Source organism: Setaria viridis, chromosome 2, assembly GCF_005286985.2.
Source record: "Setaria viridis chromosome 2, Setaria_viridis_v4.0, whole genome shotgun sequence".
In the NCBI taxonomy this organism is placed as follows: Eukaryota; Viridiplantae; Streptophyta; class Magnoliopsida; order Poales; family Poaceae; genus Setaria; species Setaria viridis.
The window spans coordinates 32,378,903-32,403,366 of record NC_048264.2 but is presented as its reverse complement, the minus strand read 5'-3'; the positions used below and the strand labels follow the sequence as shown (position 1 = coordinate 32,403,366).

General features: G+C 50.4%; 5 protein-coding genes across 5 annotated transcripts; 2 read left to right on the top strand and 3 right to left on the bottom strand.

Annotated features, from left to right (window-relative positions):
- Window positions 1-4,194: 4,194 nt before the first annotated feature.
- LOC117844543 (patatin-like protein 2) lies at window positions 4,195-9,760 on the bottom strand. Its single transcript, XM_034725243.2, has 7 exons — window positions 6,784-9,760; window positions 6,213-6,394; window positions 5,950-6,136; window positions 5,488-5,655; window positions 4,840-5,142; window positions 4,580-4,761; window positions 4,195-4,484 (listed from the first exon to the last, which is right to left on the bottom strand). Exons 1-7 carry the CDS (start codon window positions 6,910-6,912, stop codon window positions 4,427-4,429), a joined length of 1,209 nt encoding a protein of 402 aa, XP_034581134.1. The 5' UTR covers window positions 6,913-9,760; the 3' UTR covers window positions 4,195-4,426.
- Window positions 9,761-9,915: 155 nt separating this feature from the next.
- On the bottom strand, window positions 9,916-11,073 carry LOC117844544 (2-hydroxyisoflavanone dehydratase). Its single transcript, XM_034725245.2, has one exon. It carries the CDS (start codon window positions 11,071-11,073, stop codon window positions 10,087-10,089), a length of 987 nt encoding a protein of 328 aa, XP_034581136.1. The 3' UTR covers window positions 9,916-10,086.
- Window positions 11,074-11,463: 390 nt separating this feature from the next.
- LOC117844545 (2-hydroxyisoflavanone dehydratase) lies at window positions 11,464-12,619 on the top strand. Its single transcript, XM_034725246.2, has one exon. The coding sequence runs from the start codon at window positions 11,464-11,466 to the stop codon at window positions 12,442-12,444; it is 981 nt and encodes a 326-aa protein (XP_034581137.1). The 3' UTR covers window positions 12,445-12,619.
- Window positions 12,620-18,146: 5,527 nt separating this feature from the next.
- Window positions 18,147-20,364, bottom strand: LOC117842113 (probable carboxylesterase 12). The gene has a single exon (XM_072292247.1). The coding sequence runs from the start codon at window positions 19,775-19,777 to the stop codon at window positions 18,641-18,643; it is 1,137 nt and encodes a 378-aa protein (XP_072148348.1). The 5' UTR covers window positions 19,778-20,364; the 3' UTR covers window positions 18,147-18,640.
- Window positions 20,365-22,839: 2,475 nt separating this feature from the next.
- On the top strand, window positions 22,840-24,307 carry LOC117846220 (probable carboxylesterase 7). The gene has a single exon (XM_034727348.2). It carries the CDS (start codon window positions 22,927-22,929, stop codon window positions 23,995-23,997), a length of 1,071 nt encoding a protein of 356 aa, XP_034583239.1. The 5' UTR covers window positions 22,840-22,926; the 3' UTR covers window positions 23,998-24,307.
- The last annotated feature ends 157 nt before the right edge of the window (window positions 24,308-24,464 follow it).

The window sequence follows — 24,464 nt, the reverse complement described above, 5'->3', positions numbered from 1 at the left end:
CCTTGAGTCCATTTTAAACGCTCAAGTGCGCCACAAACGCATGAGATCAATGGTTCAAGGGGGAGAGAGCTGCAAACCAGTGGAGCGGTCCTCCTTTGTTTTCGTACGTTTTAGTTGACCGTGTGCATGGAAGCATCAGGCAAACAACCCTGGCCAGTAAAGATGGGGCCGGGGTTGAAAAGATGGCCATGACAAAACTATAGCTCCCGGCCAATGCTCTCAACTTTAGGATATTCTTGACGCTGACATTACCTGTGAGCACTGAGCACGTAGCTTGTTACTCCTAGTTTATTTCTAAGTGGGATCGGTATCTCTCATACGTTTGTGCTTTTCGATCTACCATAACCGAGATACCAAACTGTACCCCAACAGATATTAGTTCGGAGATATGTTAACCTGAGATTCTCCATCACCAAGCTTTGTTGAACTTGTGCAAGAAAAAAGGCCGTTGATTGGTTATTGTAATCGTTGCTGCACGTACGTTGAGAGAATCATGCATGGCAAGGTTTCTTTAATTTGGTGGTGAAGGACGACAACGCAGCCATGCACATTCACTAATCTATATCAAGCTTTATATGATAATAATGATATATCTAAGTACGAGTTGACTGTTGAGTACTTGCTAGATCATCATCGCTTTTTCTTTGCTCTCCAAAGGACAGGAGGAAGAAAATAATCAAGAGGATGTGCACTTGAGTACACCAATGCACGTTGTTGTTTGTTGCCATGTATGGCCAGCCACTTCATCTTCCAACATCTGCAATGCTCGGCCTTTATTCGGTCGAAAGCAGAAGATAATCCTATCCATGGACGACTTGTAGAGGAACTGAGGAACATCTACATACTTTATGCGAAAAACACAGAGGCCGTACAAAACCTGAGCGCTTTATTCGAAGGAATAGGAAACATCCATCCATCAGGACCATCACACGACCACTACCTGAAGTATACAAGCTTATAGATCGAACAGGGGAAAATGTACATCCACGACAAAGGGCTTAGTATATCTGTCCAAGCAAAGCAAACGAAGGAAGAGACGACGCTGGAGATTGTTGGCGTCTCGATGATGACCCCGCCGTTCAACGGGTGTTCCCTGCGATCTTGTTGCCGATGCCAGGGCTGTGACCGGGCGCCGTGGGCCGGCCGTCGATGGTCGCCATCTTGGTCGCCGTCGCCGCGAGGCCTGCTCGGCCTTGCACTTGCACCACCGGGGGACGACGGCAACCGCCCGCGCATGCTGCTTCCTCGCCAGCGCCGGCGCGGGTTTCCGCCAGCAGCCTCCTCGCCTCGCCGGACGCCGCGCCGCTAGACACGATCAGGAAGATGAGAATGCATGCGCACAACGACTTCAGACCGGCCATCTAAGCACGCGAGTGCAGTAGCTGTTGTGTGCTCTGGCGCTAGCGCTGCCACCACTACTCTTGTTGAGCTGCTTCTCAGCTTGGGTTGAGCTTTGATTCGGACGGCGATCTCTGGACAATTTATAGGGAGATAAAATCATAAAAGTGCCCAGATTCGGGCAGATGAGGGGCAGAGCTCGAAAGGAATCTGACTCCATGAAAAACAATAGAAAAAGGTGTCATCAGGGTCTCAATCTCAACCCGTGGTCGAAGTCCACCCAGCGCAGTGACACCATGCATGCATGTTGCATGTCATTTTCACCGAATTCAGAGGTAGTTTCACATGGTAATAATTCCGCGGTCAAATACTCTGTTCTCAGTTGAGCACGCGCGCGTTAAAAAGGGCTTCTTAAACATACTGATGCGAAAGATACCGCACACACACGTAAACTGTTAAAATAAACTAAACTGGGGGAAAAGGTTGAAAGACATTAGTTACTAACTTGTCGCCATCAACAGATTTCAGAAAAAGGGTTGGCGCCAATTGCATCTCAGCATGGCACAATCTTCGGAATCTTCGCGCCTGGATCCTGCTCCGTCCAACACACAGCCACCTTTTGACCGGGCCACCGCGCACATTCGCCGGCAGCCCGGCTCCCTGGACCTAGGAGCTCACCCTTTTCATCATTTCACCACCTTCCAGCCTATGACCTGCGCTCGTAGAGGAAATAAGGTGGTGTTTGGATCACTAGTTCATGAGCTAAACTTTAGCTTCTAAAGTTTAGCCCCTAAACTTTAGTCTAAAGTTTAGCCCCTAAACTTTAGTCCTGCTGGGGTGTTCGGATCCATGGGCTAAAATTTAGTCTTCCTTCAAATAATAACTGATTTGCCCTTATTTATTGGCCTATTGTGCTCTGCTCCAGCCACATCGCCTGCAGCAGCTCGCCGCCTCCCGCATCCTCCGCTTTCCGCCGTGCGCCGCAGGGTCGGCCGGCGCGAACGCTGCCACCGGGGGCAGCAGAGGATGGCGGAGTCCGACGGCCCCGGCGTGCCACCAACATCACACCCGCCCAGCAGCTTCCCATCAACGAACACCGCCGGCAACGCGACGGCCTCGGTGCCGGCACCGGCCGGGACAGCCCCGCCCCCCGAGCTTCTTGCGCTGCAGCCGGAGGAGGCGGCGCTTCGCGCCCGGGCCGCATCAACCCGGCGAGGGCGGCCCCGTCTGCAAATGCGGGCGGAGGCTGTGGGGGTAGGCGGAGGACGTAGGGCTGGCCGGAGGCGGGGGGTTGGCCGGAGGAGGTCGGGTTGGGCGGAGGAGGCGGGGTCGGGCGGAGGCGGGGGGCTAGCCGGAGGAGGCGGAGTCGGGCGGAGGCGGGGGGCTGGCCGAAGGAGGTGGGGGGGTGGCCGAGGCGAGCGGAGGCGGGGGCCGGGTGGAGGCGGCGGGCCGACCGGAGGAGGCGGGGCCGGGTGGAGGCGGCGGGCTGACCGGAGGAGGCGGGGTCGGGCGGAGGCGGCGGGCGTTGGAGGCGGAGGAGAGAGGGAGTGCGGGAGGGGCAAGGGACCACACGGAGGAGAGAGGAAAGGAGGGCAGGGTGGAACTTGGTCTTGGGGACCACTTTTAGCTCAGTTTAGGACCTCTTTGGAGGCTAAAATTTTTAGTCCAAAGTTTAATTCTTTGCTCCTTCTTACCCACCTGTTTGGATCCAAGAGCTAAATTTTGAACTAAAAGTGCAGAACATGGCCGGCGACGGCGTTGTAGAGTCACAAGCTGAGGATCCAACCAACGGTTTAGGTCACCCAACCGGCGCAGGCCACTAGCATGCTCCCAGAAAAATGTTCAGGACTGTCCTGTCGGGCGACATTACTATATTGCCGGAAATACTTGTCAAATGCACTTTCCCAGAACAATGGTCGATCGGGATGCAGCCTTGGGGTCACAAGGACCAAGGGCCGCCATGGCCGGCTGGCTGGAGCTCTGAGCTTGTACTTAATTGCAGTATATTTGGCTGCCATCCAAACAAAGGGAGCACCACTCTGATTCCAAATGCCGGCTGTCTCTGCCCGCTCATCTGAGAAGCTATAATAACAAAGGACTAGAGATGTACTTATGGCAGATTTGTATTTCTAAATTTTCATGATGGACCTATACTTCACAAGATTGCAAGATCTTTCGGTGCTCCAAGATCGGTTGGTGATGGATACATGATGTCCTTTTCTTCTATTTGTAGGGGGTTAGGGGTTAATGAGTGTTTAGAGAGCACCACATGGTTACCTCGTTTCGGAAGGCTATGGACGGTTTGCATCCATATCAAAATGGTGGCTTCCAGCAACCTTGCACCTAGCTAGGTTGTCCTCCTTGGTTGCTGCAACTGCACCGGTAAAGAAATCCAGCTTGGAATAGAGTTAGTGAGCTACTTCATTATCAAAGCCACCTCATTATTTACAGAAATTATATATAAGTAGCAAACATGAGGTGAAACTTCATCAGAAGCACCCAAAAAAAACAGGGGTACTCCAAATCCATTTGTCGAGTCTGTTTACGCTCCAAATCCAATGGAATTGATGTCTTTCCACCCAAGCCAACGCCAGAAGCTACACAAGTACTAAAGGCAGAGTGACCTTTCTGAAAAAGCAGCTCATCTTGCTTATACAAAGCAAAGATAGGTTAATCTATTTATATGAAGAAAGCGAAGCAAAATCGTACCAGGTACTTGTTCCATGCAGCAGTGCTGGGTATCTATCTGTTCCAAATGTTTTAGTCCATAGCCAACCTGGAATCTTTTCTTCACTGATTGTTTGTGCCTCGTTGGCTAAAATAGAACCATCAATACTAACAAAACAATGGTAGAAGTAATTAAATGATGATATTTATTCAAAAGCAATATTAGAGTGTTTACATTTTTTTTACATGCCAAGAAAGCAGGCAGAGCCTAACAACGTTAATGTGTAGTGTCAGTATGATCATCTACGCAATATTGAATTGTGTTACAGCAGAACTTTGTATCAACAAACAATATCAACTAATTTCAAAATTAAGTCATGCAGGAGTTCTCGGGGTATGGACACAAGGGGTAGGACTTTCTTCATTTTGGCGATCTTGCCTTGCGAATTCGCCTTTCATCAGACAGCAGCTTTGCAAATCTGCAAATACTAGAACTGCTAAGTACATTTGAATTGGTTGCTCGAACAACCAATGCAATACACATACTGATAGGAGGTGTAAAAGTAGAACTCACCTCTTTAGAGCTTCTTTATTGGTCATCTCTGGGCTATGATAAGCAGGAACCATATGACCAGTCTCCAAGTTTACCCGTGAGACAGGTTTCTTCAGTAGCGCATCTCCAATACTGGCAAGTTTCTCCATGTTGTCCTTGGTTGCAATATCAACTGAGGACAGTGTCCCTTGTAGAGTATCATCCTGTTATTTCGAAGTAGCACTCTTTGAGATAAAGCTAATTGATTAGCTCCGCAAACTAAATGCTTCTGCTGTACTCACCTGAATCCTCAGATAGTTTTGCTCAGAATGCAAAGCTTTGAAAACAGCTGAGATATGGATATCCACCATATCTGCACTTGCTTGTGTGAAAATATCTACCAGGGGAGTAGATCCACTGCCAAGCAACCAACCCAACACTCCCCATGATTTAGCCATTTGTGCATTGTAGTTCACTTCATATTTAGCTGTGCCTGTGCCTAGTGAAATGACCAAAAACCGACCATAGTCCATAGGTTTTATTGGGAAGAAATCTGGGTTTTCCTTGAATATCTGCTTTGTTACTTCTCCAATGGCAACTAAAGCCTAAACAACAGACAGATACATTAGGTTACCTTAAAAACTTCAAATTTATTCTAATTCTGAATCTCATAATATTGTTGATACTTTGCAAGATTTTAGACTTAAAAAAAACTCGAACACGGGAGGAGACTCCCCCAGGCTTTGTTCTAAGAAGGTGCCGTGCTTTGAACCCAGGTCGGGACGGGAGTTTCAACGACTCCCGGAGTTCAACGCTCTAACCGGTCCTCCGCGAGAAGCTTGGCCCAAGATTTAGACTTAGAAGAATTCCAAAATATATCAACCTTACATCATGATTGAAGTGCAAATTTCTGGCATTCGCTAATGCATGATTACTGATAAATGTCATACCGGATTATTGGCAGCTACTCCTCCATCAATGAGATGGAACTCCTTGGTGTTCCCATGGCAGTCTTCTGTCTTGAAGTAGTGTGCAGGTAGATACGTTGGAGCAGCAGATGTGCTAATACAAATATCTGACAGTAGAGCATCCATTGTGTTGCACTTGTCATTCTTAACCTATGATATGAAAAAAGAATTCCCATTGTCATGTAAATTTTAAGAATGGAGGATCAATGGATGTCCCTGTTATTCATCCTTGATCTCTACCCTTTAATTTATTCTAACACCAGTTGAACTGTTTCTATTTGAGTACCAAACATTTCCTGAACAGCTAAAATTATTCGGTTCTGACTTGTATAGTGTATTATTCATAGCAATGTACTATATTTTACAGAAATGGATTATGGAAAGCTGCTCTTCAGAGACTTGGGAGGGATGGATACAGGGTAGGGGGGAGGGAGGGAGCCACACCTCATAGGATGAGAAAATAGTTGGTTGCAGCCGCTTGATGTCGAAAGTTGGTATTACCACATCAGTTAAAGTCTCATGCAGCCTGGTGATTCCTAGTTTCTTTCTGACAACTTCATGAAGGTACTTACCATCATAAGAAGGTCCTGACAGCGATCGGAATATCCTCATTATCCCACCAAATGGACCCCTAAAGTAAGAGAAAGAAAATGTTGATCAGAAAAGTTTATAATCCAACTAATAAAAACAATAAGATGTGTATTCACCTCTTCTGTGGGAAAATCTTGGGAGCATGGTTCATATAAAATTCTTGAATATCCTTGGCTGCAAAAAGTGGTCTGTTCTTCTTGTTTGGTGCAGCCAGCATTGAGGTCACAAGGCCCCCTGTGCTGGTCCCAGCAATGACATCGAAGTAATCTGCTAACCGGGCTTCCTCTCCATCAAGTTTCTTTGTCAATTAAACAGAATAGTTTTACATGAGAAACGATCAAGAGAACATTTAGAGTGTTTGAAAAATAGGATGGCAGTCCTAATTCTGACTGTAATGCAAATTGCAATTGGCTTTCAAGATTTACTCAGCTACGAAAGGTATAATCTATTAAGGTTTATGTTAGCAATGCTTCTCCAGAAATATCTCCCGCAAGGGGAGTTTGTGAATTGGTTCAATTCTAAATTGGTTGAACTAAACTAGCGTATGAAAAAAAATTCTAACTCTACATATGCAGTAGGGAGTTGTAAACTATCATATCATATCATATCTCTGACCATGTTTGTGTTGCCTTGGCAATCATACAATACATGAAACTACATTGCACAGTTGCGCTTCTACAGCTTTACCTGCAACTCTGATTCCAGGAAGGAGAGAACAACAGCTGGAATGATTCCTCGAATTCCCCCACCATCAATGGAAAGAATTGTTACAAGGTTGCCATAAGTTGGTGGCTGGATGGTTTTTGATTCCTCCATGTTCCAAGTCTCTCTATGTGCAGGATTAACGCAATTGAACTCCACAAGGACAATCAGGATGGCGAAGTATATGTACACAGAACATGTATTAATAGGCTTCAAGATGAGAAATTTCAAGATGTTGAAAGGCACAGGGACTGGCTAAATATAAAAAGAAAAGAGATGTTTCCAAGAAGGTCTATACATTCAGGAGTTAGTAATTATGCGCAACTTAAACGTGGGATAACACCGTGTCCAGGATGGCAACATGTCAAATACTTCATTCATGAGAAAGTGCCTACACCTAAGTGCAAGCGTACAAGTTAATTGTTTGAAATATTGTTAAGGGTGGTTCAGTCACGTGTTTTAAAGGAACACAAATAGTCACCGAAGAACTATCCTAAGTAACCTTTTAGTGCTTATAACATTAGAAACTATGTTAATGTATTTATTGCAAATGAAGTTGCTGAAACTGAACCAGGCTGTGTTTTGAATGTAAAAATGAGCCTAATATTAAATGCATTTATCTTGTTAGAAAACACACAATGTGGAATTCTTAAAAAGGATAATGTGATTTTCTTTATTGTGATGACTGAGATGTTTGCATTTGTGAGAGACATGTAGCTTTTTTGTAGGGAAGAAACATCCCTTTCTCAGTTGCCCTTGAGCTATGGGATCTAATAGTGCCCTGAAGGCGCTGCTAGGAAAAGGAAACTGTAGCAACTCAATTTCTGGAACATAAAGAAAACAAGCCTTTGTGCTCAACTTCAAGTTTTCAACCTGATCTAGCTTGCGACAATTATGCAATCCTGTCAAATTTGACCAACTTCATGCTGATTGACTAATATACGAAGATCGCATGTATAGCTATTTCAGGTTAAAATCAGGAAGAAGCTGTGCTATTGTAGAAATTGACTTTGAACATCATGCAGCTATTGGAAAACAACCAGAATAGCAGATTAAATTTAATTTATGGTAGCTTTGTTATTAAATGGATAGCTGTTGTGTCATTGGTGAGGTATGTTCATTCCTTTTATAATGACTATTTACTATTCAACACATCAAATAAATTGACAAAAAGGTCATCAACTTGTTTGCTCAGCTCAATGAGGGAGAAGCTGTAGACTTTCAGGTTTCCATAGGCTAAAAGTAATCAAATTTAATGTATTATGTCAAGGAAGGTCACAAGCTACGCCAGATATATCGTTTCAAGACTCTTTCGACAAAGAAGGATCTAAAGAATAGTTGGTTGATTTCTCAAAGGAAGCAAAGAACAAAAGGACAAATTATAAATGTGCAAAGTAAGTGTTGCAGATACAGTACTTAACATAAGAACACCCTTCTGCCCACCCCCACCCCCACCCCCCCAAAACAGTTACATAAGTATACAGCATTCTGTGTCTAGTAGAAATAATGCACTGCTAGGAAAATTCTCCATTTCCTCAGCAAACAGCCTATTATCTAGTCTCACTCATTGTGGTTTTCGTATAAAGATCAAGAATTAAAATTAATACAACCAATAAACCCAAACTTAGGTGAACCAATATTCACATGGAACAAGGGAACTTGCTACATGGTTTGATGACAAAAGAGGTAGGCACATGACATCAACACTGTGCATCATGAGGAACAACCATGTTAGCAGTAAGATGTTAGAATTGTAATGAAGCAAGCAATGGCTTCAAAGGAAATTCATTCATATCTGATTAAATTTCATTCCATGTGTCTTTTTAAGATATACTCCCTCCGTTCCAAATTGTAGGTCGTTTTGGCTTTCTAGATTCATAAATATTATTATGCATCTAGACATACACTATATTTAGGTGCATATATTTAGGTGCATAGCAAAAACTATGCACCTAGAAAAGCCAAAATGACTAACAATTTGAAACGAAGGGAGTACAAGATTTGCAAATAAGTTGCAAATACAAGAAATTCAATATAATAATTACTATGAATGTGAATAGTGATTCTGATTTCAGATCAATTTGCTGTTTAATTTGGCTACTGGCGCCACGGGAGCCAACTTCTCAAGCAGTTCTTTTCTCGATAATGTTACTTCCCTCATGAATCAACGTGCGTACCAACATGATAAGATATATGCACCATGGTCAACCCAAACTCGTTGATCGTTGTTTACACTGCAACAACAGACCAAGTTGCTAAGTTCTCTGTAAATTCTATCAACATCTTTCCATTCATGCATATCACAAAATCTCCATGCATAGCTTATCGCTTGCTAAAACAGCATGCTCTTTGCAAGATGAGAAGAAGTGTGCTTGGTCAGCGAAAGCAAAAAGACAAGTCAAGGAAGCACTGCTCAAAGCCCTACTGACGCGGAAATGGAAGTGAATGATTGACCAAGACATCATGATTCATGCATGCCTTGTAAGACAAACAAAGCTGCATGCCTGGGATATCTGAAGGTGGATATCAACGCAAGGCATATCATCAAATACGTAGATCCAAGAGATTCTTCATATGCTGATCTGTTTACAACTGTTGGGTCATGATCCATAGTAGGTGACTCCGTGGCGGGAAGATTGCACTACTACGAGAAGAGTCATGTATGCTTATTACTGCTCCTGTCATGCAACAAGGTCGCCATGGGTGTACTGAAGAGGATGTTAGCATTTAGCAATGCTAGAATTTGCCATAAACATAAGTCAAGCATAGCAAATACAGATAGCATAAGTATACCAAATCAGAGACTAGTGACAATAAACATTAGCCCTAAGGTAAATTTAATATAGCTCGGTTAATTTTGGCTAGATCCCTCTTTTTCCTATTAAAATTTGAAAATATGATACCCACACCCCAAGCTTTCATAAACCTTAGGATCTACTCCCTCCGTCCCAAATTGTAAGTCGTTTTGGCTTTTCTAGGTTCATAGATGTTTGTGTGCACCTAAATATAGTGTGTCTAGATGCATACAAACATTTATGAACCTAGAAAAGCCAAAGCGACCTACAATTTGAAATGGACGGAGTAGTACCTAGGGATATGATCATAGACTAACTGTAATTCAGCACCGAGGTAAGGCAGCCATATAGTCTGTATAGGCTGGACATATCTATAAGAAAACAATCAAACCAAGCATGTCCTTAAACAAAATACAGAACTGAAAACGTAATCAGATACAAAATTCGAGAACAATGCACCATTGCCGTGTGAAGTAGTGGATAAACGGAGATATCATCCATAGCTCAGAAACTCTGCAACAACACGGACTTGCGCTTCCGCCTCTGCACTCGCTGGAGACGAGAGATGGAAACCGTGCCCCTGGCCGTCTGCCTCCCAGTCCTCCACCTCCCCGCACCATCCACTTCCCTTCAGCTTCTCACAATACAGCCTTCCTCTACCCCTCATCGGGTCCTTTCCCCCGACGCAGACAAGCACGCGCCGGCACCCCAAGCTAGCGAGATTGGGCGCGCCCTGCGCCATCGGGTTGATCAACGGGTCGTAGCCACACCCGCTCGTGCCCGGGCACACCACCGGCCACAGCCGGACGAGGTCGCGGAGCAACGCCATGCCCATCTCGTCCGTCTCGGAGCTGTCGCCTCCCAGGAAGTAGGGATGGATCAGCACGAGCGAGCTCAGCTTCACGCCGTGGCCCAGCTCCTCGGCGCCGGCGCGCATCGCGGCGTGGTGCGCAATGTTGGCGCCCGCGCTCTCGCCGCCGACGTGGACCCGCCCGAGGTCCGCGTGCGCGGTCAGCCAGGGCTCCTGCCCCTGCCCCGCGGCGTGCGCGGCCACCCACTGGAGCGCCGCCCACGCGTCCCCGTAGAGAGCGGGGACCGGGTGCTCCGGCGCGAGGCGGTACTCCACCGACACGACGATTGCGCGGGCCGCCGCAGCGAGCCGGCTGGCGTGGCCGTGCACCGCGGCGTCGAACGCGGAGCCGAGGCAGAACCCGCCGCCGTGGAAGAACACCAGGACGGGGAGCTTGCCGTTGAAGCTTCCGGAGGAGGGGGCCGCCGGGAGGTAAATGCGCGCCGACACGCCGGCTTCCGGAAGGATGGCGACATCCTTTGAGGAGACGCCGGTGGGGGCGGCGTCGGTGGAGGGCGGGGCGAAGTCCACAGGTAGGAAGCGCTCGACGCGGCCGCTCTTGTACACGCGGATGAATCCAGGGGCGTCGAGGATGACCTCGTCACCGCCGCCGGCGCCAATGTCAGACATGGTGTGGGGGGGATCGGAAAGCTGTGTCACGGAAGGGGTCACTCTGTGGTTCTAGCAGTCTAGCTACTTCAGGACTTGGATCTACTCGCATTTGACTAAGCGTGCGGCGGCGAGCCATCGGCGTCGCCCCCTTCCGCCGCCGCCGTCGCGCAGCCGTGGCCCGTGAGTACGTGACGGAGCGCTGACCTTTGCAACTAGAACGTGGGCCACATGGGCCATGCTCAATTGAGCCCAACCACCAGGCCGCTGATCTGTCAACGCCTCCCGCATTCAACAACCCCACACCAACCGTGCCTACTTGATGAATGAAGACGTGCTGCCCGCGGCGACCTCCAATTCAACCTCCTCGCCTTCCCAGGCCACACCTCGAGTCCTCGACTCGATCCACCCATGGCAGGCTCCGGCGCCATCGACGACGAGGTCGTCTTCGAGATAGCGCAGTGCATCCGCGTCTACAAGAGCGGCCGCGTGGAGCGCTACTTCGGCTCCGACCCCGTCCCGGCCTCCACGGACGCCGCCACGGGCGTCACCTCCAAGGACCGCGCCATCTCCCCCGACGTCGCCGTCCGCCTCTACCTCCCTCCGGCAGCCAACCCGACCGAGGACGACGGTGGAAGCATCAAGAAGCTCCCAATCCTCGTCTACTTCCACGGCGGCGGCTTCTGCCTCCACACCGCGTTCAACTTCGTCTTCCACGCGTACCTCACCTCCCTCGCCGCGCGGACCCGCGCCATCGTCGTCTCCGTCGAGTACCGCCTGGCGCCCGAGCACCCGCTCCCGGCCGCCTACGACGACTCCTGGCGGGCGCTGCGCTGGGTGGCCTCCCACGCCACCGGGTCCGGCGAGGAGCCCTGGCTCACCGACCACGGCGATTTCTCCCGCCTGTGCGTCGGCGGCGAGAGCGCTGGCGCCAACATCGCGCACCACATGGCGATGCGCGCCGGCGCCGAACCCCTCCCCGACGGCGCCCGGATCAACGGCGCCGTCGTGGTCCACCCTTACTTCCTGGGCGCCGTCAGGGTGGCGTCGGAGGAGACCGACCCCGCGATGGCCCGAAGCGTGGTGACCATGTGGCGCGTGGTGTGCCCGGGCTCCGCGGGCGTCGACGACCCCTGGATCAACCCGCTGGCGGCCGCCGCGCCGGGGCTGCGGGGGCTCGCGTGCGGGCGCGTGCTCGTGTGTCTCGCGGAGAAGGACGTGGTCCGCGACCGCGGCCGCGCGTACGCCGAGGGGCTCGGGGCCAGCGGGTGGGCCGGGAAGGTGGAGGTGCTCGAGGTGGCCGGGCAGGGCCACTGCTTCCACCTCGTTGACTTCGCGTGCGCCGACGCCGTCAAGCAGGACGACGCCATTGCCAGATTTGTTAACCTGTAAAATCCTCACGTGTGCTATACATTGCATTTGCGCACAATGTTTGTGTATCCTCTATGATTTGCAGTGGATTTGCCTGAAAACCTGCAGGCGAATTCATATTGTTATCGTTTGCTTATACAGTTACGTTTTGGAAATTTGATTGTTGCTGATACATTGGGAGGAGATTTTTCGATCACCGCAGTGCTCTATTTCTGAACATTTGATGAACCAAAGTTGATAAGAACTTTTCCGTGTTCTGACCAAAACGATGCACACGGTTGCAACAATGCTCGTTCAGAAGTTTACTACCACGCGTGAATGCGCACGGCCGACGGGCCTGAGACACGATCTCACTACTGGCAACAGCTTGTCAAAAACTCAAGACAGAGTCCTGCCTGTGTGTAGCATTTAGCTTGGACAGATATGTGGATGGGAGACGGTGCTCGTCATCGCGGCACGGCATCTGGTTCAAGAGTTCACGCCTATCCTTGTCACCGAATCCATCGCTTTTCAGACGGGTAAGGCCATCCAGAGCTTAGAAGTCATGAAACTAATAAATAAGAAAAACGTTTGGTATGAATTCATGGTGGTGATGCATGTGCAATCGTCGTCCGATACTTTTCCCCGGCTGGATAGGTGTTGTTGGCGAGTGCCAGAGAAGGTCCGTTCTCACGCCTAATGTAGCGCTAAACACCACATGATGTTCCCTTTCATGAAGGGAAGGCAGGCACCTTTGCAACTTGGCAACGTGGAGCTACCGTCTGCAGTCTGCCGCAAATGTGAGTAGACTTGTCGATATCCTCAAAACGTGAGAGCGAGATGCCACTTTGACAGCTACCTGAACCGATCGGCTGACGCCGTTTAAACAGTAGTGCTAGTGCAGTCTGTCAAAGAGAGTGAAATAGGAAGGGATGCGGGTTTGGACCAAAATAAATAGAGTTTTGGGCCCCAGAGAAGAAAGGAAGAGAAAAAAGAAGACAGAAATGGGCTAGACCCAAGGAATGAGGTTTCAGCCCACATAGATTTAGGTATCCAAACAATAAACTGAAATCCGTCAAACTCTGAAAATACGATTCAGTATAAACGGCTGCGAAACTATTCAGCATAAACGCAAATAGAACCTGTATTGATTGTTTATTAAGAATACAATTATTTCGTACCATGAAATGTTTTGTCGCCAAACAAAATATTGGAAATTCTAAAAACTTGAAAAAACATCAATTTGTTAGTCGTGATTATTCACATTCTTGCTAGTCGCCGATCATTGCTCATCACGAAGGTGCAAGTGCAACCTTGTTAAATACTAGTCAAATACTGAAACTAGAGCCGTGCGTGCGGCATCTCCCCTTTGACAGATCTGTGGTTCGTTTTCAGGAAGGTGGGTGAAACGTCGTCGTCGTATGGTACTTTGGCCCGGCTGGGTAGCTGTCCAATGTTCACGCCTATTGTCCTGGTCGATTACACTGTCTTGAAGGAAGGCACCTTGCAACTTTGCAAGGTAAAGGTCGTAGCATTGCCGTCTACGGTCTACCGCAGCCGCAAGCAATGGCAGCTACCTAGTACTACCAATCACATCCTTTTGTACCTGAACACGAAATGCGGTGAATTACCATAATAATCCGAGCTTAGTATACGCTCATGTAGATCGTCTGAAGATGTGAGAGTAACATGTTACAGAAAAGGAAAAAAAAAAGGAAGGAGTAAGATGTCAGCCGACTTTTTTTTATTTTGGCACTTTTTGCGAAAAATTTTCACAAATAGACCCCTGGCAGAACTAATTCCAAAAATGGACCCTTAGCTTGGCGCCAGGATGGCTGGCGCCAAGCTACAACGTCTTGACGCCAGCCTCCATGGCGCCAAGGTCCCCATCGTCGCGTGACCACGTGGCGTGGCTTGCATTACGTGGCGTGGCTTGCATTACGTGGCGTGTCATGAATTACATGGCGAGCGGGCGGGTGGGTGGTGGCTTGGCGCCAAGATCGGTGGCGCCAAGGCTTGGCGCCAGACACCATGGCGCCAAGGCTTAGCGCCACCGATCTTGGCGCCAAGCCTTTTACCACAGCACCGGGCACTCCTTCCTTTTACGCGTCCGTTTCTTTTCCAATCCTATTTTCAAACCCGCGCCGCCGCCACCCTCGGAGCCCGCCGCTGCCGTTGCTGGCGCCGTCGCCGCCCGGAGGCCACCCGCCCCCGCCCGGCGCCCACGCCCGCTCAGAGCCCGCCCGGCGCCCGGAGCTGCCCGCCGGTGCCCCCCGGCCGGGCCCCCGCGCCCACCCTGCTCGAAGGCCGGCCGCCCCCCGCCCGGTGCCTGCTCCCGGTCCAGTCGGAGGCCGCCCGCCCCAGCCCAGGCGCCCGCGGCCACCCCCGCCGGTGGCCCACAGCCCGGCGCCCGCGCCTTCCACGGCCGGAGGTCGCCCGACCCCTGCCCGGCGTCGCTCCCACCCCTTGCCGCCGGTGTGCACCAGTGAGGTAAAACTCTAAGAAGAGTTATAGTTAACTAGATAGATAAAAGAAGGTAGAATTTAGATAGGTAGGTAGAATTGTTAGATAAAATAGTTATATAGATAAATTAGAATAGTTAGGTAGAATTTAGATAGGTAGGTAGAATTGTTAGATAAAATAGTTAGATGGATAAATTGACAGATAGATAGAATTGTTAGATATGAAAACTAATATAATTTGGTAGGTTTTTTTTATGAATTGCAATGATAGAAGGAATAGAGAATACTCATGGATGTGCAATTTTGTTTACGTAGTTAGATGTATAGTTACGTAGTAAACTAGTTATTACGATATTTAGTTAAGTAGTTGTATAGTTAAGTACATAGGTACATATTAGGTGACATAGTTAGTTAGTTGTATGACATAGTTAGTTAGTTGTATTTAGTAGTCAGTAGTCAACTGATACTATCTCATTTCATACTAGAGACCTTGTACTTAGAATGCTTCATTTATTATGGACTAAATGAATTGTGCGTCGTTATATTGATGTTATTAGATGGAGAACGTAGTGAGCATATATCATGGAGGCACCGTGGAAAGGGATGACTATGGATGTGTTAAGTTTGTTGCCATGTAGTGCGAGGTTGTGATATTTGATGAGGAACCCTCGTTTAGTGAGTTGCTTGCAAGGGCTTGGGAGGAGCTACATTGTCATGGAGATGATGAAATCACAGTCGAGGGCATACTTCACCTAGGTTCCCCTCTCAACATTCAAAGGAAGATGGTCCCAATTCAGTGTGCAGGCCAGTGGGAAAAATATGTGAGAACGGTTATGAATGGTCATTCCCCAAGTGTTGAAGTGGTTGTTCGTCGGGTGGGAGTTGATCCAAATCCTCGTCAGTTTTCCCGACCAATGGGTCAACGGGCACACTTCGATCCTCCCGTCCCAGAACCTGTTATGGACGTGGAGGTTGCACCTACGATTTCCGATGCTGAATCTGCCCCAATGAAGTAGTTGGACATATTTGTCGGATTATTGATGATGTGGCGGACTCTCCTAATGAGTTCCTTTTCACTCAGAATGATCCGAGTAAGTGTCTTATCAGTTTCTATTGTTGGGAGCTAACCCCATTCGTTCCATCAATTTATTCTTTACTCATATTTGTACTTAATGTCGCAGGAGATATTCCAGAAAATGTGGATGTGCCTCTAGTTGCTGCGCAAATGCAATGTGGAGATGGATTGCATGGCTCCAATAGTGTTGAAATTATGAATGATGAAGATGCACACGAGATGGGAGTGGATCTTGATTCTGATGATGATCACCCTGCTGGAGAGATGACAGAGAGTGATATTGAGATGTTCAGGCGTATCTTCCCTGGACGTCGTGATCCGATAGTTCACGAGTTTAGCGATCTTACTCTTTCCGATCAGGTGTTTGCAGAAGGACGTGATGATGAGCTCCTAGAAACTCCTGAAGCTAGTCCTAGTATGGTTATTGAGGAGGGAAGGGAATCTAAGGACCTTCCCGTATTGAAGAGGTGGTCGCAGGCGTTTGCGGTGATACGAACTTTGTGTTATATGGACTATTTGTGTATATGGACTTTCATTCTGAACTATTGTGGATTTTATTATGAATGTGTCATATGCTTGTATATTTGTATTGATGTTCACTGTTCATCTCGTAATTTTGTATCAATTGCATCAAAAAGTAGGGAAAATTCTGCCGAAATTTCACTAACAAGTACCCTTTTTATTTTCTGCGGAAATTTCACTAGAGTACAACTTCGAAATGCATTACATCGCAAAATAAACATAGGTCGTCTACCACTTGCATGTCCATACTTAAAGTGCATCATTACATGAAAACATAATAAAAGTCTCGCAGTGGAAAATATTATTCATAAATAAACCATAAAACTAGAAACTAATTATGACTATTGAGTGCAACGAGGCCACTTCCCTTCCTCAAGGCATTAGGATTCTTCTCAATCGCTGCTTTCGCTCGGCGTGCACGCTCAAGCTTCTTCTCCCTCTCCTCCTTGTTCGCAGCAACATGCCTCCTTTCCTCCTCTTCCTTGTGCTCCTTTTTCGCAGCCTCCTCTCTGAGCCTCTTCTCCATCATCTCCTTCCTCTCTGCATCCCAGCGCAACATATACTTCAAAAACTCCTTGTCTTCAGGATTGATCTCAGTGTCGATCCACTGCTCAAAATCACATAGCGGTGGAGGGGTCTACAACAAATGCAATTGTTATAAAATAAAAAAATATGGTCAATAATTATAAGACAACAACAATTCCTTACCAACATGTTAATGTGGCGCTGACGAAGTGTAGGTTCAAATGTAAAGTTGGAACACATCCAATACCTCTGCCTATACGTGGCATGTTCATCGGACTTGGCTACCTTGCAAGGATCGCCGCAAAAGCACATAGGCGCTGGAACATCACTAGGCAGAGGCAATGGATCGAAGGCATTTCCGGTCAGCTTGGCGCCATAACTACAATTTAGTTTATTTCATTGTAAGAACCAAATGCACTTAACAATAAACCTACAATTAAGATTTTTCATTTGATCCACAACAATGAGCACATAACATAACTACGTGCGTTGGGGTTACCTTAGTTTCTTAGCTTTTCCACGCCTCGGCATCCTACATTTGCATTAAACCCTAAGTTAAAAAATGCAACCAATATATAGCGAATCGATGTGAAAAAAAGCTAAGAGGAAGAGAGGATACCTTGCTCTTCAAGATCCACGGATCAAATGAAAGTTTCCTAAGCTAAAATGTCGATTCATAATATAGGGCGAAGTAGGGAGAGTAAAAACCCGAGGGAGAGAAGAAGGATGAGGAGGAAGTTTCGGCTAGGAAGGAGGGGTGGTGCCTTATGTAGGAGGCTTGGCGTCAAGATCTATGGCGCCAAGGCTTGGCGCCACGTCAGATCCTGGCACCAAGCCTTGGCGCCACGTCAGATGCCCGGTCAGCTGCGACGGTGGGGACCTTGGCGCCATGGAGGCTGGCGCCAAGATGTTGTAGCTTGGCGCCAGCCATCCTGGTGCCAAGCTAAGGGTCCATTTTTGGAATTAGTTCCGTCAGGGGCCTATTTGTGAAAAAATTTCGCGAAAATAACCAAAATAAAAAAAGTCGGAAGATGCCAGCAGACCCACGACATAATGACTGACGCACTTCGTGGTGGTTCTGAGTTTTTAAACCGGCAGAGGTGATAGCTGAACAACGCAAGTGCTTCTTCACCTGTAAACTGTTAAAATTTAGCACCTCGTATCCAAACACCGCCTTAGTTCTATCACGTAGTAGAAGTCATTTACACTGTCTGTCGACTGGATCCCTTGTCCCAGAATACCCATAGATTGACCAATCAGGATACCAGAACATGAAACTGACCAGTGCTCCTGACTGAAGCTCTATTGGATGAGCATTTCCTGCCCAAGCAGACAAGCACAGGAACAACTTTCCCTCTGGTTCGCATTCTCATGCCCTCTGCAGGCACGGAAAGCATCGCAATGCAGGCAACTTTCCTCACGGTGACTGAGGAGGAGGAGCTCCGAGATCCCCAAATTCACCGAGCTCATCATCCACCAAATCATCACATCTCGACAACCCCATCAAAATCCAAACACAAAAATACAAAAGGAACATGCTGCTCTGCCAATAATCTACTACTGCTAGTATCAATCATGTACCGCAATCCTCACGATCGCACCTACGCCCATGTCGTCGTGATCTGCCTCTGCTAGCTGCTAGGCCACGGATGGCCTACTCCCGGCTCAGGAAGCCGGTGACGAAGGCCAGCTCCTTGACGGAGTTGGGGTCCTTGGGCCTGTCGAGGAAGTAGACGTGCCGCTCGCCGGGCGTCTCGTACTGCTCGACCTTCCCGCCCCACCCGCTGTCGTTGAGCGCCGCCGCGTACGCCAGGTCCCGCGGACGGAAGTCGTCCAGGCCCGACGACGTCACGGCCACGCGCGAGCTCGCCAGCCTCCGCAGCTCCGCCGCGGGCAGCGACAGCGGGTTCACCAGCGGGTCGTCGATGCCGTACCGCCCGCCGCAGATGAAGGACCACGTCGCCTCGTACTGGCGCCGCGTCGCCTTGTCCGTCGTCTCCCCGGCCACGGGCTCCTTGCCCCAGAAGTAGGGGTCCAGGAGCAGGAGCCCCGTGATGGCCGCGCCGCCGTCCAGCCCGCCCTCCGTGCCCGCGCGCATGGCCATGTTGTGTGCGATGTTGGCGCCGGCGCTGTCCCCGGCGACGAACAGGCGGGAGAGGTTGCCCCGGTCCCGCAGCCACGGCTCCGGCCCGGACGCGGCGTTCCGGGCGACCCAGTTGAGCGCCCGCCACGAGTCGTCGTACGCCGCCGGCAACCGGTGCTCCGGCGCGAGGCGGTACTCCACGGACACCGCCACGACGCGCGCCTTCGCCGCCACCGCGTTCAGGTACGCGTGGTACAGCGGCGTGAACGCGGACTCGATGACGAACGCGCCGCCGTGGTAGAACACGAGCACGGGGAGCCTGCCGGGGTCCTTCTTGTTCCCTTTCGCCCCGCCGGCGGGCGCCGGGGGCAGGTACATCCGCGCCGCGAGGCCGGTGGCGCCGTCGATCACGACGTCCTTGGAGGTGACCCCCGTGTCCTCGTCGACGCCGGCCGAGCACCGCGCCGTGCCGTCCAGCCGGTGCACGCGGCCGCTCTTGTACATGATGAGGTACGGGGAGAAGTCGAACGCCACGACGCTGTCGTCGGGGTTGGAGGCGTTCCCCGGCGGGGAGACCGGCGGCAGCGGCTTCCGGTGGTGGCGCGGGATCAAGAAGACGCACAGCAGGATGGCAGCGGCGAGGAGGAGGAGCAGGGCGAGTAGAAGCAGCGCGAGCTTGGCGAGCTGTCGCTTGCTCTTGGCAACCATGATCCCACCGGCTGAAGACTGCACCTACCTGACAGGTGACAGGGATTTGGAAGAGTAAGCTGGGCTCTGCCTCTGCTGGGGTAGGAGAAAACAAGTGAGATTTGGGGGCTCGGTAGACGAACGAACACCTAAACAAGTACTGGTTGTCTCTGATCCGCCGCTGCTACGGATTAGACTGATAGAATACAAAATTGCCAGGTTGCGTCTGGGGATGATGCTTGCGGGGGCTCGTGAGTCTTGCAGATTCGGTGGTGACGGGAGTAGGAATGTGACGAGACCTTTGTTCGGTGGTCTTGGCCTCTTGGGGTTGGGGCGTGGTGGTCCTAGTGGATCACTCTCACTCGCATCTCAAAGGTGAAGGGGACTGGGAAAGGCACCAACTCGTGCTAGGCTGCTAGCTTAACCATTTTGTGGAGTGATCTAGATCGGCAATTATTTGAGCGAGTTTTTGACATTTCCTTTACCATTTTTGCTAATTTACGCGGGGGTGGGTATCAAGATTGTCATATCAAAGCATGGCAGAGGCAGACTAGTAGTGGTGCCATACTGCCATCCCATTCTCAATAATACCCACTCCATAATGGCACGCTCTTCTACAGGTGGTGTTGGATTGGATTTGTATGTTCAATGCTTTCATCTCTAAGGGTCCGTTTGTTTCGCTCTTCTACCGGTGGTGTTGGATTGGATTTGTATGTTCAATGCTTTCATCTCTAAGGGTCCGTTTGTTTCGTAGGAATCAGGTGGAATTGGAATTCGTTTCCTGGGTCCACATGTTTGGCTGCGCATGGAATTGCAAATGGTGATTTCTCACGATTCCACCACTGCCTGCCACACGTTCCGACAAAAAAAACTGGAAATCGTTTCCTCAGCCTCTCCCCCGACTCCTTCCCCCCATCCGCCCCTGACTCCTTCTCCCTCGACTCCTTCCCCCTGCGCCGCCGCCTCCCGCGCCACGCCCCCTTCTCCGCGCCCCCCCTCCTCCGGTGCCCCATCCTCCGCCACCCCCTCCCCCAACAACTTCCTCCCTCCCCCCCTCTCTCTCTCGTTTAAGGTCGTAATCATGGCTGGCAGCTGGAGGGCGGCTGGATCCGCGTAGAGGACGACCGGATCCGTGTGTTGGGCGACCGGATCTGCAAGTTGCGGGCAGTACCAACCTAGTTTGGGTGGTGGGCAATGCTTGCTTCACAGTGGACGGCGGGGCCATGGTAGTGGTTGCAGTGGTGGCCGCGGTGGCAGCGCCGCCTCGCAGTGCGGCGAAGAAGTTCACTCTCCGGGACCTGTAGCGCCTCACCGGCGGCTTCGCGGAGGAGAAGAAGATAGGGAGCGTCAGCTTCGGGTCGGTGTACAGCGCTAAGCTCCCCGATGGGCGCGAGGTTGCCATCAAGCGCGCCGAGTGTGGCGCCGGCGGCGGTTCGACGCGGAGCGCACGTTCCGAGCGGAGCTCCGGCTGCTGTCGCGCGTGAACCACTAGAACCTGGTGCAGCTGCTAGGCTTCTGCGAGCGCATCCTGGTATTTGAGTTCATGCCCCACGGCGCGCTCCACGACCACCTCCACGGCGGCTTCACCGATGGCTCACTGCTGTTCACATCGTGGGAGGCACGGCTCCAGGTGGTGCTGGACGTGGCGCGTGGTGTGGAGTACCTGCATTTCTACGCCGTGCCGCCCATCATCCACCGCGATGTGAAGCCGTCCAACATCCTCCTTGACGATGACCGGACAATCAAGGTCTCCGACTTCGACCTCTCCCTCGCCAGCGGCGGCACGACGGCTCACCTATTTCTCCGCCACCGCCGGTATCGTCGGGTACATCGACCCGGAGTACTACCAGCTGCAGGAGCTCACCGAGCGGAGCAACGTGTGGCCTGGTCCATCCTTTGCATGGTGGTGCTGGTAGCCACGAGGCAGGTTTGCGGCGGCGAGCTGCTGACGGCCATGGCGAGCAGCTCCTCTACTGCACTTCGCAGTGCGGCGGCAGTCGCTGTGGCACCCGCTCCTGCGGTGTCTCAGCCTAGTCAACGACGCGCAACGGCTCTTTAGCGCTGTCGATGCGCCGGGCGGCGGCCTCGTCACGTGGAACACCATGGTCAGCCTTCTGGTTCAGAGCGGCCGCTTTGACGAGGTTGTCGAGGTGCTCTACAATATGACGTGGAACACCATGATATGTATACAGTCATACTTAAAAAAATTTCATATTTAGTTATCCAAACAGAATATGGAATTTGATTCATGGAGAAGAATTCCATCAACACCCAAACAAAAAAAATGAATTGAATCAAATTCTGAGTAATTCATTTCTGGTGGAATCCAATGTCTAAAATGTAATTCCTGAAATGGGTTTCAATTCCTGCGAAACAAACAGGCCCTAAGTTGAAAGGTTTTAGATTTCAAAGTTTCAATGGTCGAAAATGAGGCATTGAAGTTGAAATCGCGGATTTGAAATCTCCGAATTTGTGTGTTGGTAGTGAAACCTGAATTCGAGAGCTTAATCTTTTTGGGACTTTATGTGTTAGAAGTTTGCATCTTGGTTAAAACTTGATCTTGTATTTTTGATGCTAACATTGGTTCGGGGAGTTGAAAGTTCGTAAAGTATGAAAAGCATACACAAAACACATAGCAACTGTAGAAGAATGACGGAGGATTGCCTTGAACTAGACATCCATAAGTGAGATAAAAACATTGATTTGCAATACTGTTTTTTTTAACTAACAAATGCAGCTAAAGGACCAAATGTATGAATTTATGCCGTATAAGTAAAAGTTTGAAAAATACTATGAGAGCCTGAGGCTCAAATATTGCTTTGTCTTCGGACTTGTTTGGATATATAAACACATTACCTTTTAAAATTTTAATACATGGGAATTGGAGTGGAAAATGAACTAATTTTCACCTCAATCTCTCTTAAAAGATGTGAATTGGAGGGGATAATTTATGTTCACGAACGTGGCCGGTATTTTAGGTTAGCAACCTGTTGTACACTTGAAGCACGCGAATCTTGCTTCATCGGATGGCTACGGGCATGTCAAGGGCTCATCCAACGGCGGCCACGAGCTCCAGGGCGGCACGGCAATTGGATCGGAGGCCCCAATCGCCGCTTCCTTCCACGCTGACTTCCTACCAACCACGAACTACAGGGACAAACCTGCAGAAGATGATGCCCGATCTGTCTCGACGGGTGTTCTTCTTGGCTCTCTTCGTCGCCCCGCTCCTCCGGCTCCCGATCCGCAGCCGCCTCCTCAAGCCCCACACCACAATGGACTCAGACTCCGAGCTCGAGTTCGAGATGCCGGGCGTGCTGCGCATGTACAAGACCGGCCGCGTCGAGCGCTTCGAGGGCACTGAGACCGTCCCTCCCTCCCCCGACGGCGACACAGCCAACGGGGTCGCGTCCAAGGACGTCGTCCTCGACCCCGCCGCCGGCATCTCCGCCCGCCTCTACCTCCCCGCCGGGGTGGAGCCCGGCAAGAGGCTCCCCGTCATCGTGTTCTTCCACGGCGGCGCGTTCATGGTCCACACCGCCGCCTCCCCGCTCTACCACATCTACGCCGCCTCCCTCGCCGCCGCGGTCCCCGCCCTCGTCGTCTCCGCCGACTACCGGCTCGCTCCCGAGCACCGCCTCCCCGCCGCCTACGAGGACGCCTTCGCGGCCCTCAAGGCGGTCGTCGCCGCGTGCCGCGCGGACGGGGCCGGGGCCGAGCCCTGGCTCGCCGCGCACGGGGACGCCTCCCGCGTCGTCCTCGCCGGGGACAGCGCCGGCGCAAACATGGCGCACAACGCCGCGATACGGCTACGGAAGGAACCCATCGATGGGTACGGCGATACGGTCAGCGGCGTCGCGCTCCTGCACCCGTACTTCTGGGGGAAGGAGCCGCAGGGCGCGGAGCCCACGGACCCCGGCTACCGCGCCATGTTCGACCCCACGTGGGGCTTCATCTGCGGCGGGAAGTTCGGCCCCGACCACCCGTACATCAACCCGACGGCGGCGCCGGAGGAGTGGAGGCAGCTCGGGTCCCCCCGCGTGCTGGTGACCACGGCGGAGCAGTGCTGGTTCGTGGAGAGGGCGCGGGCGTACGCGGAGGGGATCAAGAAGTGCGGGTGGGACGGGGAGCTCGAGTTCTACGAGACCAAGGGCGAGGGGCACGTCTTCTTCTTGCCCAAGCACGGCAGCGATAACGCGCTCAAGGAGCTCGCCGTGGTGGCCGACTTCGTCAGGCGCTGTTGAGATTGATTTGCTTGTTCGTCCGGCACCGGGTGAGTGATTTAGCAGCAAAGATACACACAGGGCACAGTTTATGATTCTGGTTGAGTTTGTTGGTCAGATTGCAAGATTGAAAGGAAATACGGATTAGAACTGTATTATCTGGCAGGAGTATTCTTTGTTCTGAATTTCTGACGTGCACTCGGTATTGAGATTGGCGTGGCACTGAATGTCTTGAGTAGGCAAGCAGCCTGCTGTGTTTGAGCTTGAAATTTCCTTGAAACTGAATTTTGGCAAATAAATGTACCTTCTGCTTCACAACGCAGTAACTTCATCTCGCAATTCGACAACTCAGTGACAACTCTTTATGCTTGAAAATGTTGGACACAGTTTCGTTGAGACTGAATTTTGCCCATAACTCATCTTTTACTTCACTGCCTTCACAAACCAAGAACTTCCATCTCACATCTTGACAACTCGACTCGTAAAGC

Coding starts and splice junctions, on each gene's coding strand:
- LOC117844545 (XM_034725246.2), top strand. CDS start 11,464: ATGGCAGGCTCCGGCGCCATCGACGACGAGGTCGTCTTCGAGATAGCG.
- LOC117842113 (XM_072292247.1), bottom strand. CDS start 19,777: ATGGTTGCCAAGAGCAAGCGACAGCTCGCCAAGCTCGCGCTGCTTCTA.
- LOC117844544 (XM_034725245.2), bottom strand. CDS start 11,073: ATGTCTGACATTGGCGCCGGCGGCGGTGACGAGGTCATCCTCGACGCC.
- LOC117846220 (XM_034727348.2), top strand. CDS start 22,927: ATGATGCCCGATCTGTCTCGACGGGTGTTCTTCTTGGCTCTCTTCGTC.
- LOC117844543 (XM_034725243.2), bottom strand. CDS start 6,912: ATGGAGGAATCAAAAACCATCCAGCCACCAACTTATGGCAACCTTGTA. Junction 6,137..6,212: donor AAGATTTTCCCACAGAAGAG/GTGAATACACAT, acceptor CTCTTACTTTAG/GGGTCCATTTGGTGGGATAA. Junction 5,656..5,949: donor CTATTTTCTCATCCTATGAG/GTGTGGCTCCCT, acceptor TTCATATCATAG/GTTAAGAATGACAAGTGCAA.